We start from the raw sequence: 20,329 nt of genomic DNA, 5'->3' as shown, positions 1-20,329 counted from the left end.
CTATTGTTTAGAGGATTCTAAGCTTCTAAAAGCCCAACTATTCTTCTTTTAAAAAAAAAATATATATATATATATATACATATATATATGTATATATATATTTATTTATTTATTTATTTATATTTGTTGGAGAGAGAGCAGAAGCAAGTGAAGAGGCAGAGAAAGAAGATGACTCCCCAGTGAGCAGGGAGCCTGATGTAGAGCTCAGTCCCAGGACCTTGAGACCATGACCTGAGCTGAAGACAAACGCTTAACTGACTGAGCACCCAGAAACCCCAATCCAAGTTTTCCTCTAAAGAGATTTAGTTTCTACACTCCCAAAACATTGTTACCATTTCATGTGGGTAATTTAGATCAGTTTATTTAACTTTTATTCAAATCCTTTACTGACATGGTATTTTCTTTTAAAATTTGAAAAACTAGAATCTCTACCAATTCAAAATTTACTAGAATTCTCATTCTAACTCTTCCTAGTCCTGGATATGTTATTCCATTTAAGACCTAGGTCTGTGTTCTTTGCACAACAACAAATGCCTTCTCTTATTTTGGTCAATCAAGTACACTCTTGGTTGATGACTCACTGAAAGTGTTCTTAAGTAATTGTTCCACAGGAGACAAAAAATTGGAATGATTTGAATGAAGTTCCTTGACCTCTTAGAAATAGTTTGTTTCTTAAAAAAAAAAAAAAAAGACACCAGGAATTATTCTCAGATTTTCATATTCATATATATGTTCATATATTATATATGAATATATAATACTAGTGTATGTTTTATGTATTTTAAGTAGTTAGCAAGCAATTTTTATTAAATAATGTGATAGAAACAATTTATTTTAAAATTTTAAGTCAGAGATCTTGTTTTAAATGATCTCCATTTATTCCTAGGAGCACCTGGGTGGTTCAGTCAGTTAAGCATCCAACACCTGATCAGGGATGTGAGTTCAAGCCCTGCATTTGGCTTGATGCTGGGTGTGGAACCTACTTTTAAAAAATTATCTTCATTTAATCATAATATTTTTAGGATAATTAACATACATGGAATTAAGAATATTCTCCAGAAAGAAAAAAAAAATTTTCCAGAGCCCATTAACCACAATATGGATAATGGATAGCTAGATATATGATGAATAAAAATTAGATAGTACATACCATTTCCAAAGATAGAAATGAAATTTAAAATTTTTTACATTGGATTATTCCCATATACACAAATTCCAAATGTGCACCAATATTTGGGTGCAAGATATGAGAAGATAATGTTATTTTAATTTTATTTACACATAATATATATTATATATAGATGTCTGTAATATTGTTATGCATATAATAAATAAATATATGTATATATGAGCCAGAGCCTTAGAGTTGAACAATTTTGTTAATAATTAAGTTTAAAGAATTTCTCCTCACTTATTTTACAAAGCATGTTTAGAATACAGAATAAGCTTCATAATTTCAGGAAATATTATACATTCTGTCTCTCTAGCTTATGTTTGAGATGCAAATTTAAACACTGATTCATTTCTGATGCTTAAAACAAAAGATAGCAAACTATCTAGTACAAGGACTAAAAACAAAACATATGCGGTTATATTTAAAGTACAGATTTTAGCACTACTTGTATTTATTACACCACCCCCATTTTATATACTCATGGAGAACAAAAAAATTTTCCATTGTTTTCTACAAACTCTATCATGCCATTAAATGTTGAGGACACTCACCAAAATATGACTTTTAATAAAGCTTATGTTTCCTAAATTGGAAGATAGGATTTCTGTGTGAGCTATCCATGAACTCGATTTAACTTACTAATAAACTCTATTTTATTTGCAAAAGAAAATGCATTACACATGACATTGGGCAAGGGGTGTTTGTAGCAATTACAGTTCATAAGTCTATATTAAAATCATTTCACAATTAAAAAAACAAAATTTCCTTACCAAAATTCCCAACAAATTTTCTTAAACAGGTAAACAAAAGCTCAGTTTTAAACATCGTTACTTGCCTCCTGTAAGCATTAAAGACTGTTTATCAGGTAAATGTTCTATTTCTAATTGCCAGTCTCAAATAAAATCTGTCTATACCCCTTCAACTACATGTCATGTAGCTCTGCGTGCAATGTGGCTACTTATGTATAGAAGGTACATAGAATACATTAAAGAGCCCCTGAAAGAAAGGAGCTATTTGTCTACCCTTTCACACATCATACATCGTGTCTAAAAAACTTTGCTTTCTTTAGCAGACAAAATCAGGGAAAGAGTTAGTCCAAGAATGCTTTCATCTTCATTATGTCTACCTCTTCATGGATACTGCCTTTGCCTGGATCAGAAAAGTGTCACATGTAAAAAACATTTAATTTTACCTGAAGCAGATTTCATAGCAGAAAATAATATATCAAATATTGTTAACAAATATATTTGGATTTTCAATGTTTTAAGCTTCTTTGGAAAAAAAAATCACTAAGGAAGAAACATCATTAGTGCATAGAAAATGTATTGAAGAATACACACACACATAAACACACACATACAAAACTGGAAATAACCTTTGCATTTGGACTGCAGAAATGGAATACAAAGGTTTCTATATCTTTAGGAAATACTTGAAATTTTTATTATGCACAATATTACTTTCAAAAATGAAACATTTTAAAAAGCACAAATTAATGAAATACAAATAAAATGAATAAAGCAGAAGGTAATCTGTATGATGATATTATAATCATATTTGTAAAGGTGAGTGAATTTTCAAATCGTCAATTGACAGACAAGATTTCAAGTCCCCATGTTCCATTTTAAATGATAATTTGATTCTGTTATTTTGATAACTGCTTGTGTTTAATGAGCCAAAGATACTGACCAGGTGACATCCAAATTTAACATGTGGTCAGTGTATCATCATATGAGATATCATATAGGTCTTGCTTAAACGTAGGTAAAATGATCAAATGACAAATGAGTATGATGAGAAACCTGAACTATTACATGTGTTATTGTCATTTGCAGTATGTTTGCTGTAGGTTCAGAGGAACCAATTATACTTCCATGAGGTTTAGCTTCATTTCACTTTGTTGTGTTTTGAAAGGTTCCCAAATATCAAGCTTTGGGGACTTATTAAGTTTTGTCTTTAAAAATGAAATACAATTAGAAATTCTTTTGGACTTAAAAATGCATCAAACAGGGCTCAGTCGTTAAGCATCTGCCTTTGGCTCCAGTCGTGATCCCAGAGTCCTGGGATCAACCCCGTGTCCGGCTCCCTGCTTGGTGGAGAGGGGGACCTGCTTCTCCCTCCCCACTTCACCTGCTTATCTTCCCTATGTGTCTCTCTGTCAAATGAGTAAGTAAAATCTTTAAAAAAAAAATTAAACATCAAACTTTTAGAGCATATTGTTTTGTCCTTAAACTTTTTAGTAAAAAATTATTTTGAATCTTAGGAGGGAATCACCAATACATTTTTAAAATAATAACATTATTATCAAACTCTGAAAACATCTTTCCTCACTCATAATATTAAAACCATGAAAATATTTCCACTATAATGAATACTGCATTTTACATAATGCTTCTCAATATTGGGAGATTGTGCCCGGTGTGAAATGTTTATTTTGTAATTGGAAAACAGTAGTGTTATCACCCTGAGAGCCCCTTTGGGCAGGACACTACATGAAGTCTCTTCAAAGTCCTGCAACAAAGAATTTCTTAAAGAAATCTACCAAAAACTGCAAACAACCCCAAGTACTGTGGCTGCACCTTTTAAAAAAAGAATTTACTAAGTGAAACCCACCTAATTTACTAAATACTCAATTCCGAATATAACTAACCTATTGTCTATTGGATTGTATTTTAAATGCTATAACAGAGTGCCAAAATTAGAAGAAACCTCGTAACAACACATTTTGTTTAAGTCAAAAGCATTTCCAATTCTTCTGACAGTAAATTCAGATTGTTCCTGGGAATTGCTCAGACTTGGTAAATTTCAATTTTGACATTTCACTAGTGATAATAATGACAAATGAGGGAAAGGCAGAAATTGAGCAAGGCTCCTTTGAAGGCTCTTTCCATCACAGTGTTTGTATTTTCCAGCCAAATGTAAAAATGGCAAACTCCACCAAATATACTTTCACTGAATTTTCCCTCATGCTCTAGAAGGTGGTGCCTACTGATGGTTCAGGTAAATACCTTTCTAGAAAAATCTAGGCATTTTTTTATGTTCTAGATGTGAGAGACGGAGTGGAATGAGGAAAGCAGCATGGATTACATGAGCCAAAGTCATCACAGATCTTTCCAGATGTTTTCTCTGAATGTAAAACACATTCTGTCAAAACTCCTGGAGATCAGGATTTCTCAGAATTTTGAAATGAGAGATTTTTTTTCCACAATACTCAGATTAAAAAAAAAATATTGCATGATTATTTTTTTAAACTTCTATGTACAGTATATAAAACTGGTAGCTTACAACAAGAAATATTTCTCACAAGAAAGTAATCCTTATCCTCTTTTTGGACTTTAATTTTGCATTACTTCAAGGTGTGTTAGCAAATGAAAAGATCCATACTTTATAGTATGCTGAAGGGTTAAATGAACTAATTTGTTTTAAATCAGTGTTTTCTATGCCAGGAGTGTGACTATAGGTTAAAAGTGCTTCACTGCCTTTTCCTGAGAAATTCCCCCATTCAGAGCTCAAGAGCAGTGAACTGATTAGTGTTTCTCTGGGGAATCAGCTGGCATTCCTGGGCCTCTGCAAACTGGACAGCAGGTTCCTTTCACCAATTCAAGACTCGGACATGGAGCTGGAGGACACGTCTCTACTACACAGGTGACCTGGCCACTCTGAAAAGCAACATTCAAAGATTATTCCCACATTTCTTACAGTAAAATTACCTTTTTAAAAATTTCTTATAATATGTAATCTGATTGGTTATCTCAGTATAATAAAAATTACCCATGATATGAGCCTATTTATACATGTAGTTCCTATTAATGCTTTTTTTATACATTTGCATGAAAAAAGACTGGAAGTAGTGGCTTATAAAATGTTACCTCCCCAACCAGAGGGCATGGGGTGTGGAGAGAGGTAGGAGCAATTGGTATCAGCTATGTTCAAAGGACAAACTAAATAAGCTTTTTTTCTTTTGCTGGGTACTATGATAGTGTTTTTTAATATTTACCTAATGCTTTCAGGCAACATTTGTAGTGAGCTTGACTAGAGAATAAGGAGTTGAATTCAAGCCTCATTTCTGCCTTTATTTGTGTGATCTTGGGCAATGCTCAGTAAATGTCCTGAGTGTCAGCTCTCTCAATTATTAGTGAAAATGTGAAAAGCCCATGTAGTATTTAGCGAGCGTTCATGAAATAGTGGCATATTTACATCGATAATCAAAAAGCTCAAAATCTCGTATCAATACCTTGACTTTAAAAATATGCCTAGAATTTTTTCACAAAAAGAACACATTTTTCTCTTTTGAATTTTTCAGGTATGTCTCAATTGGCAGGCTAGCAGAAGTAAAACAGGAGGCAGAAGTTGGCCTATACCTTACACATACAGCTAATGCAGTCTTCTTTCATCCAGTGCTCATTGTCTTTTCTTCGAATCCCTTTATCATCTGTGCATCCCGCCTGCCTGAGGCGTGCCTCCAGCTTGTTTATCTAAAAGAGGAGGTGAAGGAAAGGAAAGTGGGAATTGAAATCATACCAACAAAGCAGATAACTAACACAGTTTGATGAAACGCTCTCTGTTCGGTAAGTATACACCTACGGCAAAAGAAACTTCAAAGCCAACATAATTTTTCTTAACATTATTTTTTACCCCAAACTTAATTAATCCAAGTCATCTGGTGTCTAAGCTAATAAATAGTTCCTTATATGTTACAAAATATTGAGTATGAGTTTAATATCTGAAACAGGTAAGTTTTAAAAGGATGGAATTAAAATCAAATAAATAGAATTACACATTTTTAAAATCTTATATATTAATATTAATTCAACAAATCAATATTTTACTTAATTTTGTACTTAGGTTATCATAAACAGCATTCCCTAAACAAATGTTTATTAGACTTCAAAGTAAACAATCCAGGGTGTCAAGAAGCTTAAGACTTAGTGGTATGACAGATCAATAAATCACAGTACTAAGCCAATTAGATAGTGACAGTATATCAAAAGCAGAAGAAAAGCAGAAGATAAGCTTCTCTCAGTTCTGCCTCAGGAAGAAAGGGAGGCCTCACATGGGAAAAAGCATTTGAGCTGTTCGCAGACATGACAAAATCATTAGGAAAAACAACAAGCAGGGAAAAGGCATTTCAGACAAAAGGGGAAAAGTTTGGCCAAAGCATGAGCACCACAAACAGGTCAGTATCTCAGGAGCATAAACTGCTGGGGAAGGTAAAAGTCACAGGGGGAGTGCTTGTGGGAATCAAAGCAGTAAAGAAAATTAGGACCTTGACAGTCCTATAAATTCATTTAGATATTATAATTTCTAGACAATGGAGAAAAAATGCAGTCATCACATAATGGGAATATGCAGACAGACTATTGAAAGCAGAGAAACTTCAAGAAGATTCACATTGGCTCACCTGAGAAAGGAAGAAGCGAGAGTCAAGAAAAGCCTTTGAGCAGGTAGAGGTGTTTGGTTGGTTTGGGGGTAGGGAAAGAAAAAAAGAATTGCAAAGTTCCAGGTTCATAAGGTGCATGAAGGATGGCGACGTTCACCAAGATATATTCTAGAGGATGCATTACAAAAAAGTAATGATCCATGGAGAAATTAAAGATACTGAATTGAGAGGAATTTTAGAAGGGATGAAAATAATGCAGTTTTACAAAAGAAGAGGCTAAATCCAAGAGCATTGAATGACTCGTGAATGATGCAGCTGCAATGCTATGGGCTGAACTGTATCTCCTGAAAATCATAAGTTGACACTCCAACCTCCAATACCTGAGAATGTGACTGTGTTTAGAGATAAAGTCCTTAAAGAAGTAATTATTTAAAATGTGATCCCTGGGGCACCTGGGTGGCTCAGTGGGTTAAAGCCTCTGCCTTCAGTTCAGGTCATGATATCAGGGTCCTGGGATCGAGCCCCACATTGGGCTCTCTGCTCATCAGGGAGCCTGCTTTCCGCCCCCCTCTGCCTGCCTCTCTGCCTCCTTATGCTCTCTGTCAAATAAATAAATAAAATCCTTAAAAAAAATCAATAAAATGTGATCACTGAGATGGGACCTAATCCAGTGGGACTGGCGTCCTTATGAGAAGTGGAGATTAGAGTCCAGACACTGGGAAGTCTGGGTGAAGATACAAACCAAGGAGAGAGACCTCAGAAGAAACCAACCCTGTCAACACCTTGATCTGGGAATTCCAGCCTCCAGAACTATGAGAAATTAATTTCTGTTGTAAAGCAGATACCACCTAGCCTGGTATTTGTTATGGCTGTGCTAGCAAACTGATACATGCTTCATTAGGTCTAGATCCCATATTTTCAAAAGAACTTTCTAGTGTATATCTAAGAATCATTATGCTTTTATCTTCTAGTGAATGTTCCTTTCAGATTCTCTGAACTCTGTTATTTGGTTGGAAATGATAAAATAATTTCAAATACTTGACCATGATTATTTGTATGTCACAGAAATTACTGTGCCCAAGAATAATTTGGAGACAAACAGTAGACCTGGAGATAAACAGTAGACCAGACTGGATGACTTAAAGACCATAAAAGCAATGATTTATTTTTAAATGGTTACTGAACACATGCTGTTTGTCAGCTAGTCCTAAGGGAGACTACAATGATAAACACTCCTGGGTTTCTATTCTTAGGGAGACTGCAGTGTGGTAGGGGAGAATGAATTTCTGCAAAAATAAATATGATACAAGCCCAGATGTTGTATGCTATAAGAGTATATACACAATGATACAGAATTTCAAGGGAAAATAATAATTTTTAGATAAATGGAGTAGAAAAGGGAATAATCAGGGAAGAATTTACAATTTAAATAGCACTTGTGCTAGGCCTTGAATAAAGATGGCATTTGGTCATGGTAGTTTTGGTAGTACATTTCAGCTGGAGGGGAAGTGTGTAAAGGAAGTTAATAAAAGGGGAGGGTAAACAGTGAGTATGTAAGTTTGGAAAAAACGAGGGGTGGCTGGGTGACTTAGTCAGTTAAGCATCTGCCTTCAGTTCAGGTCATGATCCCAGGGTCCTGGGCTGGAGCCCCGTGTCAAGCTTCCTGCTTGGGGAGAGCTTGCTTCTCTCTCTCCTGTTCCCCCTGCTTATGCTCTCTCTCTCTCTGTGTTTCTGTGTCAAATAAATAAAATGTTAAAAAAAAAAAGGAACATAGAAAACATGAAAAATGTTATTTGGAAATTAGATAAAAAGATGGGTTAGGAGTACATTTTCCAGAGCCAAAAATACCAATGAACTTGGAATTCACTAAGGAAACAAAATATTGATGTAAAAATTAATTAGTTGATTAATTAATAAAATTTGTTGTACAAAATATTTTACTACGTTTGTGTTGAAGTAGGACAGTAGGATGGGCCTTTGAGGATAATTTAGTATTACAGTGCCTACACTTCAGAAGTGACATCCATTGTTCATTAATTTATTCACTACCCAATAGGATTCATAAATATCCAATATATGCCAGCTAAACATTGATGAATTAAAAGACTAAATCTTTGGCTTTATGTAAGTAGTGATAATGGATACAATCATAGGATAAATTAAAAATTATGGTGGAGGCAGGAATGATAGTGTTTTATAATGACTAGGTGTGGACCGAGTTAGTCATTACCTGAGCAGGGTCCTGGGTGTGATAAATGAAAATCGTAAAATTCTGTAGACATATTAGTGATTATGGTCTAGAAGACTAAGATTAAAAAACACTTTTATTTCTAAAAATACTGAGAACATGTAAAACATTACTAAAGATGAGTACGTTCCAAAAAATAAAAAAGAATAAACGCAATTCTAAGATACAGAAAAGATAAGGTGGTAACTTCTGTCCTCAAGGAGAAAAGTAAAGAAAAGCAAAACAGACGAATGATAGCAGCACATCTATTTTAAACTTTGGGCAGTTAGAGAAATAATACATAACAATTAAGGGAAATAGTCTGAAAACTGTCTATGTATCATAAATGTAAGAGATATAATGCATGATGAAATTTTGTTCTGGAATTAATCTGAGTCAAGAATAAGAGGCACTTTGGTGGGGAGTCAGAAAATATGCTGGACCATAACTTTCCTTTCCCTATTTCTCCATGCACTTATTGCTAATATACAGAAATACAATTTATTTTTGTATATTTATCTTATGTATCTTCTATCTTGTGACCTTGATGAAATTGCTTATTAATTCTAAGAGTTGTCTGGTAGATTCTCTGCAATTTTCTGAGAGGTAACTATATCACCTGAAAATATTTTTCTTTCTTCCTTTGCAATCTGTAGACATTTTCCTTTTCTTGTCTATTGCACTAGGAAGAACTTCCAGCACTCTGTTTAATAAGAATAGTAAGAATGGACATCCTTGCTTTATTGGCAATAATAGGAGGAAAGCATTCAACCATTCACCATTTAAGCCTATTAATACAGCAGGTAACATTAATTAATTGATTTTGGAGCATTAAACTGGCCTTGAATTCTCAAGTAAACCCCACTTAATTATGTTGTACAATTTTTTAATGTATTGCTATATTATCTCTGCTAATATTTTGTTAAAAGTTGCTGCATCCATATTCATGAGGGATAATTGGTATGTGATTTTCTTCTTTTTCACTGTCTATGTCTAGTTTGGTATCAGATTAATACTATCTTCAAAAATGAATTGAAAGTATTCTCTCCTCTGCTATTACTGGAAAATTTCTGTAAATTTTTCTTTAAATATTTGATACACTTCTGAACATTTGAAGCCAACTGCACATGGGGATTTAGGGAGGAGATTTTTTTAACTAATAATTCAATTTCCTTGGAGCTTTAAAGCTATTCAAATGATCTATTTCATATTGGGTGAATCATGATAGTTTGTGTTTTTTTTTTTAATTTTTTATTTTTTATAAACATATATTTTTATCCCCAGGGGTACAGGTCTGTGAATCACCAGGTTTACACACTTCACAGCACTCACCAAAGCACATACCCTCCCCAATGTCCATAATCCCACCCCCTTCTCCCAAACCCCCTCCCCCCAGCAACCCTCAGTTTGTTTTGTGAGATTAAGAGTCACTTATGGTTTGTCTCCCTCCCAATCCCATCTTGTTTCATTTATTCTTCTTCTACCCACTTAAACCTCCATGTTGCATCAACACTTCCTCATATCAGGGAGATCATATGATAGTTGTCTTTCTCTGCTTGACTTATTTCGCTAAGCATGATACGCTCTAGTTCCATCCATGTTGTTGCAAATGGCAAGATTTGATTTCTTTTGATGGCTGCATAGTATTCCATTGTGTATATATACCACATCTTCTTGATCCATTCATCTGTTGATGGACATCTAGGTTCTTTCCATAGTTTGGCTATTGTGGACATTGCTGCTATAAACATTCGGGTGCATGTGCCCCTTTGGATCACTACATTTGTATCTTTAGGGTAAATACCCAATAGTGCAATTGCTGGGTCATAGGGCAGTTCTATTTTCAACATTTTGAGGAACCTCCATGCTGTTTTCCAGAGTGGCTGCACCAGCTTGCATTCCCACCAACAGTGTAGGAGGGTTCCCCTTTCTCCGCATCCTCGCCAGCATCTGTCATTTCCTGACTTGTTGATTTTAGCCATTCGGACTGGTGTGAGGTGATATCTCATTGTGGTTTTGATTTGTATTTCCCTGATGCCGAGTGATATGGAGCACTTTTTCATGTGTCTGTTGGCCATCTGGATGTCTTCTTTGCAGAAATGTCTGTTCATGTCCTCTGCCCATTTCTTGATTGGATTATTTGTTCTTTGGGTGTTGAGTTTGCTAAGTTCTTTATAGATTCTGGACACTAGTCCTTTATCTGATATGACGTTTGCAAATATCTTCTCCCATTCTGTCAGTTGTCTTTTGATTTTGTAAACTGTTTCCTTTGCTGTGCAAAAGCTTTTGATCTTGATGAAATCCCAATAGTTCATTTTTGCCCTTGCTTCCCTTGCCTTTTGCGTTGTTCCTAGGAAGATGTTGCTGCGGCTGAGGTCGAAGAGGTTGCTGCCTGTGTTCTCCTCAAGGAATTTGATGGATTCCTTTCGAACATTGAGGTCCTTCATCCATTTGGAGTCTATTTTGGTGTGTGGTGTAAGGAAATGGTCCAATTTCATTTTTCTGCATGTGGCTGTCCAATTTTACCAGCACCATTTATTGAAGAGGCTGTCTTTTTTCCATTGGACATTCTTTCCTGCTTTGTCAAAGATTAGTTGACCATAGAGTTGAGGGTCTATTTCTGGGCTCTCTATTCAGCTCCATTGATCTATGTGTCTGTTTTTGTGCCAGTACCATGCTGTCTTGATGATGACAGCTTTGTAATAGAGCTTGAAGTCTGGAATTGTGATGCACCAACTTTGGATTTCTTTTTCAATATCCCTTTGGCTATTCGAGGTCTTTTCTGGTTCCATATAAATTTTAGAATTATTTGTTCCATTTCTTTGAAAAAGATGGACGGTACTTTGATAGGAATTGCATTAAATGTGTAGATTGCTTTAGGTAGCATAGACATTTTCACAATATTTATTCTTCCAATCCAGTAGCATGGAACATTTTTCCATTTCTTTGTGTCTTCCTCAATTTCTTTCATGAGTACTTTATAGTTTTCTGAGTATAGATTCTGTGCCTCTTTGGTTAGGTTTATACCTAAGTATCTTATGGTTTTGGGTGCAATTGTAAATGGGATTGACTCCTTAATTTCTTTTTCTTCTGTCTTAATGTTGGTGTAGAGAAATGAAACTGATTTCTGTGCATTGATTTTATATCCTGACACTTTACTGAATTCCTGTACAAGTTCTAGCAGTTTTGGAGTGGAGTCTTTTGGGTTTTCTACATATAGTATCATATCATCTGTGAAGAGTGATAATTTGACTTCTTCTTTGCCGATTTGGATGCCTTTAATTTCCTTTTGTTGTCTGATTGCTGAGGCTAGGACCTCTATTACTATGTTGAATAGCAGTGGTGATAATGGACATCCCTGCCGTGTTCCTGACCTTAGCGGAAAAGCTTTCAGTTTTTCTCCATTGAGAATGATATTTGCGGTGGGTTTTTCATAGATGGCTTTGATGATACTGAGGTATGTGCCCTCTATCCCTACACTTTGAAGAGTTTTGATCAGGAAGGGATGCTGTACTTTGTCAAATGCTTTTTCAGCATCTATTGAAAGTATCATATGGTTCTTGTTCTTTCTTTTATTGATGTGTTGTATCACATTGACTGATTTGCGGATGTTGAACCAACCTTGCAGCCCTGGAATAAATCCCACTTGGTCGTGGTGAATAATCTTTTTAATGTACTGTTGAATCCTATTGGCTAGTATTTTGTTGAGTATTTTCGCATCTGTGTTCATCAAGGATATCGGTCTATAGCTCTCTTTTTTGGTGGGATCCTTGTCTGGTTTGGGGATCAAGGTGATGCTGCCCTCATAAAATGAGTTTGGAAGTTTTCCTTCCATTTCTATTTTTTGGAACAGTTTCACGAGAATAGGAATTAGTTCTTCTTTAAATGTTTGGTAGAATTCCCCCGGGAAGCCGTCTGGCCCTGGGCTTTTGTTTGTTTGGAGATTTTTAAGGACTGTTTCAATCTCCTTACTGGTTATGGGTCTGTTCAGGCTTTCTATTTCTTCCTGGTTCAGTTGTGGTAGTTTATATGTTTCTAGGAATGCATCCATTTCTTCCAGATTGTCAAATTTATTGCCGTAGAGTTGCTCATAGTATGTTCTTATATTAGTTTGTATTTCTTTGGTGTTAGTTGTGATCTCTCCTCTTTCATTCATGATTTTATTTATTTGGGTCCTTTCTCTTTTCTTTTTGATAAGTCGGGCCAGGGGTTTATCAATTTTATTAATTCTTTCAAAGAACCAGCTCCTAGTTTCATTGATTTGTTCTATTGTTTTTTTGGTTTCTATTTCATTGATTTCTGCTCTGATCTTGATGATTTCTCTTCTCCTGCTGGGCTTAGGGTTTCTTTCTTGTTCTTTCTCCAGCTCCTTTAGGTGTAGGGTTAGGTTGTGTACCTGAGACCTTTCTTGTTTCTTGAGAAAGGCTTGTACCGCTATATATTTTCCTCTCAGGACTGCCTTTGTTGTGTCCCACAAATTTTGAACCGTTGTATTTTCATTATCATTTGTTTCCATGATTTTTTTCAATTCTTCTTTAATTTCCCGGTTGACCCATTCATTCTTTAGAAGGATACTGTTTAGTCTCCATGTATTTGGAGTTCTTTCCAAACTTCCTTTTGTGGTTGAGTTCTAGCTTTAGAGCATTGTGGTCTGAAAATATGCAGGGAATGATCCCAATCTTTTGATACCGGTTGAGTCCTGATTTAGGACCGAGGATGTGATCTATTCTGGAGAATGTTCCAGGTGCACTAGAGAAGAATGTGTACTCTGTTGCTTTGGGATGAAATGTTCTGAATATATCTGTGATGTCCATCTGGTCCAGTGTGTCGTTTAAGGCCTTTATTTCCTTGCTGATCTTTTGCTTGGATGACCTGTCCATTTCAGTGAGGGGAGTGTTAAAGTCCCCTACTATTATTGTATTATTGTTGATGTGTTTCTTTGATTTTGTTATTAATTGGTTTATATAGTTGGCTGCTCCCATGTTGGGGGCATAGATATTTAAAATTGTTAAATCTTCTTTTGGACAGACCCTTTGAGTATGATATAGTGTCCTTCCTCATCTCTTATTATAGTCTTTGGCTTAAAATCTAATTGATCTGATATAAGGATTGCCACTCCTGCTTTCTTCTGATGTCCATTAGCATGGTAAATTCTTTTCCACCCCCTCACTTTAAATCTGGAGGTGTTTCGGGCTTAAAATGAGTTTCTTGGAGGCAACATATGGATGGGTTTTGTTTTTTTATCCATTCTGATATCCTGTGTCTTTTGACAGGGGCATTTAGCCCATTCACATTCAGGGTAACTATTGAGAGATATGAATTTATTGCCATTGTATTGCCTGTAAGGTGACTGTTACTGTATATGGTCTCTGTTCCTTTCTGATCTACCACTTGTAGGCTCTCTCTTTGCTTAGAGGACCCCTTTCAATATTTCCTGTAGAGCTGGTTTGGTATTTGCAAATTCTTTCAGTTGTTGTTTGTCCTGGAAGCTTTTAATCTCTCCTTCTATTTTCAATGATAGCCTAGCTGGATATAGTATTCTTGGCTGCATGTTTTTATCGTTTAGTGCTCTGAAAATATCATGCCAGCTCTTTCTGGCCTGCCAGGTCTCTGTGGATAAGTCAGCTGCCAATCTAATATTTTTACCATTGTATGTTACAGACTTCTTTTCCCGGGCTGCTTTCAGGATTTTCTCTTTGTCACTGAGACTTGTAAATTTTACTATTAGGTGACGGGGTGTTGGCCTATTCTTATTGATTTTGAGGGGCGTTCTCTGAACCTCCTGAATTTTGATGCTCGTTCCCTTTGCCATATTGGGGAAATTCTCCCCAATAATTCTCTCCAGTATACCTTCTGCTCCCCTCTCTCTTTCTTCTTCTTCTGGAATCCCAATTATTCTAATGTTGTTTCGTCTTATGGTGTCACTTAATTCTCGAATTCTCCCCTCGTGGTCCAGTAGCTGTTTGTCCCTCTTTTGCTCAGCTTCTTTATTCTCTGTCATTTGGTCTTCTATATCACTAATTCTTTCTTCTGCTTCATTTATCCTAGCAGTTAGAGCCTCCATTTTTGATTGCACCTCATTAATAGCTTTTTTGATTTCAAGTTGGTTAGATTTTAGTTCTTTTATTTCTCCAGAAAGGGCTTTTATATCTCTCGAGAGGGTTTCTCTATTATCTTCCATGCCTTTTTCGAGCCCGGCTAGAACCTTGAGAATTGTCATTCTGAACTCTAGATCTGACATATTACCGATGTCTGTATTGATTAGGTCCCTAGCCTTCGGTACTGCCTCTTGTTCTTTTTTTTGTTTTGAATTTTTACGTCTTGTCATTTTGTCCAGATAAGAGTAAATGAAGGGGCAAGTAAAATACTAAAAGGGTGGCAACAACCCCAGGAAAATATGCTTTAACCAAATTAGAAGATATCCAAAATCGTGAGTGGGGAGAAAGGAGATAAAAAGAGGTTCAAAAAGAAAGAAAGAAAAAAAAAGCAAAAAGAAAAGAAAAGAAAAGAATTTTTAAAAAAAGAAAACACCTAAGAAAAATGTAAAAAAGAAAAAATATATATATTAGATAAACTAGTAAAAAATCGTTAAAAAAGAAAAAGGTAACAGTTAAAAAAAAAAAATTTTACCCGAAGGCGAGAAAAAAAAAAAAATGAAAAAGATAAAATTAAATTAACTGCAAGACTAAAAAAAATCACAGGAAAAAAGCCATGAGTTCCGTGCTTGGCTTTCTCCTCCTCTGGAATTCTGCTGCTCTCCTTCGTATTGAAACCGCACTCCTTGGTAGGTGAACTTGGTCTAGGCTGGATTTCTTGTTGATCTTCTGGGGTAGGGGCCTGTTGTAGTGATTCTCAAGTGTCTTTGCCCCAGGCGGAATTACACCGCCCTTACCTGGGGCCTGGGTGAGTAATCCGCTCGGGTTTGCTTTCAGGAGCTTTTGTTCCCTGAGCGCTTTCCGTAGAGTTCCGGAGGACAGGAATACAAATGGCGGCCTCCTGGTCTCCGGCCCGGAGGAGCCAAGAACCCAGGGCCCCACTCCTCAGTGCGCCCTCAGAGAACAGCGCCCAGTTACTCCCGTCTGCCTGACCTCCGGCCTCGCTCTGAGCTCACCGAGCCTGCGAACGGTTCAAGGTAACACGAAGCTGTGAGCTTACTGTCAGCTCTGTCTCTGTAGCCGGCTTTCCCGTTCCAATACCCGCAAGCTCTGCGACACTCAGACACCCCCGATCCTTCTGTGACCCTGCGGGACCTGAGGCCACGCTGATCCTGCGTGGGCTTCGCCCCGGTTTAGCCTCTGGAGCGATGTCCCTCAGCGGAACAGACTTTTAAAAGTCCTGATTTTGTTCGCGGTTGCTCCGCTGCTTGCCGGGAGCCAGCCCCTCCCCTCGGGGTCTATCTTCCCGTCGCTTTGGATTCACTTCTCCGCCGGTCCTACCTTTCAGAAAGTGGTTGTTTTTCTGTTTCCAGAATTGCTGTTCTTCTTCTCTTTGATGTGCCGATGGATTTTCAGGTGTTTGCAATCTTTAGATAAGCTATCTAGCTGATCTCCGGCTAGCTGAAGCAGTCTCAGCTTGCTACTTCTCAGCCATCTTGACTCCTCCCCCGATAGTTTGTGTTTTTTAAGGAGTTAGATCTAAGTTGTCAAATTTAGGTCTGAAGAACTTTCCTTCTTTCTTTCTGCCATGAGTTGATTTAGTTGTTGCTTTTCCAGGTTCTTAAGGTAGAAACTTAGATTAATTTTTTAAAAGATTTTTATTTATTTATTTGACAGACAGAGATCACAAGTTGCAGAGAGGCAGGTGTTGGGGGTGGTTGTGGGAAGCAGGCTCCCTATTGAACAAAGAGCCTGGGCTCAATCCCAGGACCCTGAAATCATGACGTGAGCCAAAGGCAGAGGCTTAAACCACTGAGCCACCCAGGCACCACTAGATTATTGATCTGAAAGACATACCCTCTTTTCTACTGTATGTATTAGGGGCTCTAAATTTCCCTCTCTGTGCTACTTTATGCTAATTTATTCTTCATTTTCATGTTTCATTTCAGTTTGATGTATTTTTTTATTCCCCTTGAGACTTCCTATTTAACTTGTCAACTCTTCAAAAGTGCGTTATTTCCTTTCCAAATATTTAGTCATTGTCGTTTTGTCTTTCTCATTTCTAGTTTTGTTATGTTGGGTTCAAAAGGCATGCTCTGTATAACTTGAATTCTTTTAAATTTAGTAAGGTTTCTCTTATGACTCAGAATAAAATCTATCTTGGTACTAGAAGTAGGCACTTGAATAGAGGGAGTATTCTGTTATAGTTAGATTGAATGTGCTATATAAATGTCAGTTAGATCCTATTGTTTGAAATCATTTTTACATTCTTCAAATCTTGCTGACTTCTCTTTTTAGCTATTCTCTATACTGTTGAGATAGGGTTGTAGAAGTTTTAACTAAATAGTTTTGACTATTTCTCTTTTCAGTTTTATTAGTTTTTGCTTCATATATTTCAAATACTTTGCAGTTCTCTTGGTTACTGCATGTATATTTAAGATGTGTCTTCTTTGTGATTGGTTCTTTCAGCATTGTATAATTGTCCTTAGTAATACTTCCTCTGAAATCTATTTTATCCAAAATGAACTTAGCCACTCTTGCTTTAATTTAATTAATGTTGCATAATATATATTTTTTCACCATTTCACTTTCAACCTTCTTATATTGTTATTTTTGAAATCAGTTTCTTGTAGACAGGATAAAGACAACCTATCTTTAGCATAACCTATGCTTTTTTAAATAGTTTATTAATATCTGTCTTTTATTTGGTATAATTTAGAACATTTACACTTAATATGCTTATTGATATGTTAGAGCTTAAATATATCAATTTATTCTTTGTTTACCATTTGTTCTGTTCTTCACTTTTCTGTGTTCTATTTCTTGATTTTCCTGATGGTTGCTTTAAAATCCCTGTCTCATAATTATAATATCTCTGTCACTTTAGTGTTGGAATTCACTGTCTTTTTTTTTTTTTTACTCCATTTGAGATCTTTCTGCTTCTTGGCATAGTGAAAATTTCTCTGTTGAAATGTGGACATGTTGAGTATTATGGTATGACTTTGGATGTTATTTAAACCTTATGTTGTAGGTGTTTTCTTCAAACTGCTCTAGCAGAAGAAGGAGGGTAACACTGTTGCTGCCATGTGGAAGAAGGAGTCTGTGTCCCTCACTTGTCCTCTGTTGATGCCCAAGGGAAATCTCTTCATTAATCCCATACAGAGCTAAAAGTCCTGGTTCCCTATTGGGCTTCCATTTACTACCTCGGAGAAAGTAGGTACATATTTTACTGTTCTGCACATGGCCTCCACTGACCATGGGGTGGAGAGGGGAAATGGAGATCTCATTACCAGTGGGAAGTAGTGGAAGTCCTAACTTTCCAATGGACCCCTCTGACATCACCCTAGTGGGGAGGGGGAGGGGTGCTTCATTATTTTGGGGTCAAAGTGGAAGTCAAAGCTCTCCACAGTGACTGTAATCATTTAAAGAGATGAGAATCCGGGTTTCCTGTTTGGCCTTTTATGGCAGTAGCCTCATAGAGGAGTTATGTTTCCTAATCATACGCTAGAGTAGATGGACGTCTGGGCTCCTCATTCAGTGTTTGCTAGCATTGTGGTTGTGGGGCCAATGCTTTGTCTGTGTTTTCTGGCTGAGGTAGGATGGTTATTGTCTAAAAGTTTTCCCTAACACTAGGCTGTCTGTTTCCTAGTCTTTGCCTAGAGAGAGTAAGGTTTCACTCAGCCTTTTTTTCCTCTTTACCTATTGTCATTTCAGAGTTGCCAAGCTAGCTACTTAGCTCCAAACTGGGTTGCTGAGGAAAAATCAAAAATACCTAAAACCAGGAAACAACATGTTATTTCTTGAGCCCCAAGGTCACTGGCCAGTATACTTCTTTCTTCTCTTCACCATTCTGAGTCTTCTTATGTTTGTTTATATGCGATGTTTAAGGTTTTTAGTTGTATGTTACAAGGAATAGGCAAAAGCACATTTACTTTATTTTCTCAGAAATAAAACGTTTATCTCACATAATCATGTAAAATTTTGACTTAAATGACGCCAAAATTATTGTTCTATATAATTTATTAACTTTCTCTGCAAAGTTAATAATTTAATCAAAAGCTTAGCCATCCCATATCACTACAATCTCCCCAAAGTAGCTGCTTAGTCAGAGTAGACAATACTGATAATAATATTCTCATTGTTCAGCTGCACACTGGTAGGATCCTTACTTACATGCATTGAATGGTGACCCCCAAAATCTGAAACTCAATGCCCTAACCCCCAGTACCTCACAATGTGATATTATTTAGAAATAGGGACATCGCAAATGTAATTAGTTAAGATGAAGTCATGCCAGAGTAGGCTGGGCTCCTATTTCTATATGAATGGTATCCTCATAAAACGGGTGAAATTTAGACACAGACAGACAAATAGGGAAAATACCATCTCAATATGAAGGTAGAGATTTATAAGACAAAGAATGCCAATGGTTGCCAGCAGACCTCCAGAGATAGGAGAAACACATAGAACAGATTCTCCCTTATCACCCTCAGAAGGAATCAACCCTGCTAACATCTTTATCATGGACTTCTCTCAGCCTCCAGAATTCTAAGTCAATACATTTCTCTTGTTTAACATGTCCAGTTGTGGTTTTGTTATAGCAGCCCTAGCAGACTAATGCAGTTCTCATTAGAGACTTTCCAGATACAATCTTTTATAGTTTTATTTTTCTTTTAAGTAAAAGAGAGATTCTGGAGATTTGAATTTATAAATCTTGTTTTATTTGGGAATATCTAACACTTCATATCTAACATATCTAACATTTTATAGAAATATAATAGAAATTATTTTTAGTCTAAAATTCACTAAACACAAAGTATTGAAATCCTAAAGTATTTACTGGAATATTTAATTTAGACCAGTCCTATTAAGTAGCCATTATTCCTAAAGCCCACTTATTTTGTCATCAAAGTTTCCCATACTGGAAGGGGCTTGTGACATATTGCATTATTTTGTTCACAAAAGTCAACAGTCCTCTATAGTGGGCCTTTCTCCATGGACACTTTTGTGGTCACTCTCTCTGGGAGGAGTATTACTATCTCCCAGTGACATCAGGTTTTGTTCTATAACACCCTGGTAATGGCACATGAGCAGAGCTAATGTGGGTCATACTAAGGAAAATCTTTAAACACCAGTCCCAACAATGATCTTTTTCTTCTACCACAAGAGAAGTATTTTCTAGACAGTGATGCTCCTATAGTCTGAGTCTGGAAATTTAAAATCTATGAAGCAGAAACATAGCTGAGTCCCAAAGAGCAGGAAATATTCATCAAGATCTAGGACATCCTGGACCATAAAGCAATGTTAAGCAACAATAAAAGAATAGATACCATACAAAGTGCACTTTTAGATTACTGTGGAATTAAACTAAAAGTCAATAACAGAAATATTTGAGAATTAGGAAACAATTCAAATGATCTATGGATCAAAGGAAGAGAAATAAAAAAGAAATC

General features: G+C 36.2%; 1 protein-coding gene across 1 annotated transcript in view; it reads right to left on the bottom strand.

Annotated features, from left to right (window-relative positions):
* Window positions 1-1,809: 1,809 nt before the first annotated feature.
* Window positions 1,810-20,329, bottom strand: part of PXDNL (peroxidasin like) — a 500,679-nt gene continuing 482,159 nt past the window's right edge. Inside the window, exons 22-23 of the mRNA XM_082720100.1 lie at window positions 5,536-5,649; window positions 1,810-4,833 (exon numbers count right to left, since the gene is read on the bottom strand). Of these exons, the coding sequence (XP_082576226.1) occupies window positions 4,702-4,833; window positions 5,536-5,649 (246 nt within the window). The 3' untranslated portion in view covers window positions 1,810-4,701. The remainder of the gene's footprint in view (window positions 4,834-5,535; window positions 5,650-20,329) is intronic.

This window comes from Mustela nivalis, assembly GCF_964662115.1.
Source record: "Mustela nivalis genome assembly, chromosome: 2".
NCBI classification, from domain to species: Eukaryota; Metazoa; Chordata; class Mammalia; order Carnivora; family Mustelidae; genus Mustela; species Mustela nivalis.
The sequence above is the reverse complement of the archived record's forward strand: the minus strand, read 5'-3'. Positions and strand labels throughout refer to the sequence as shown.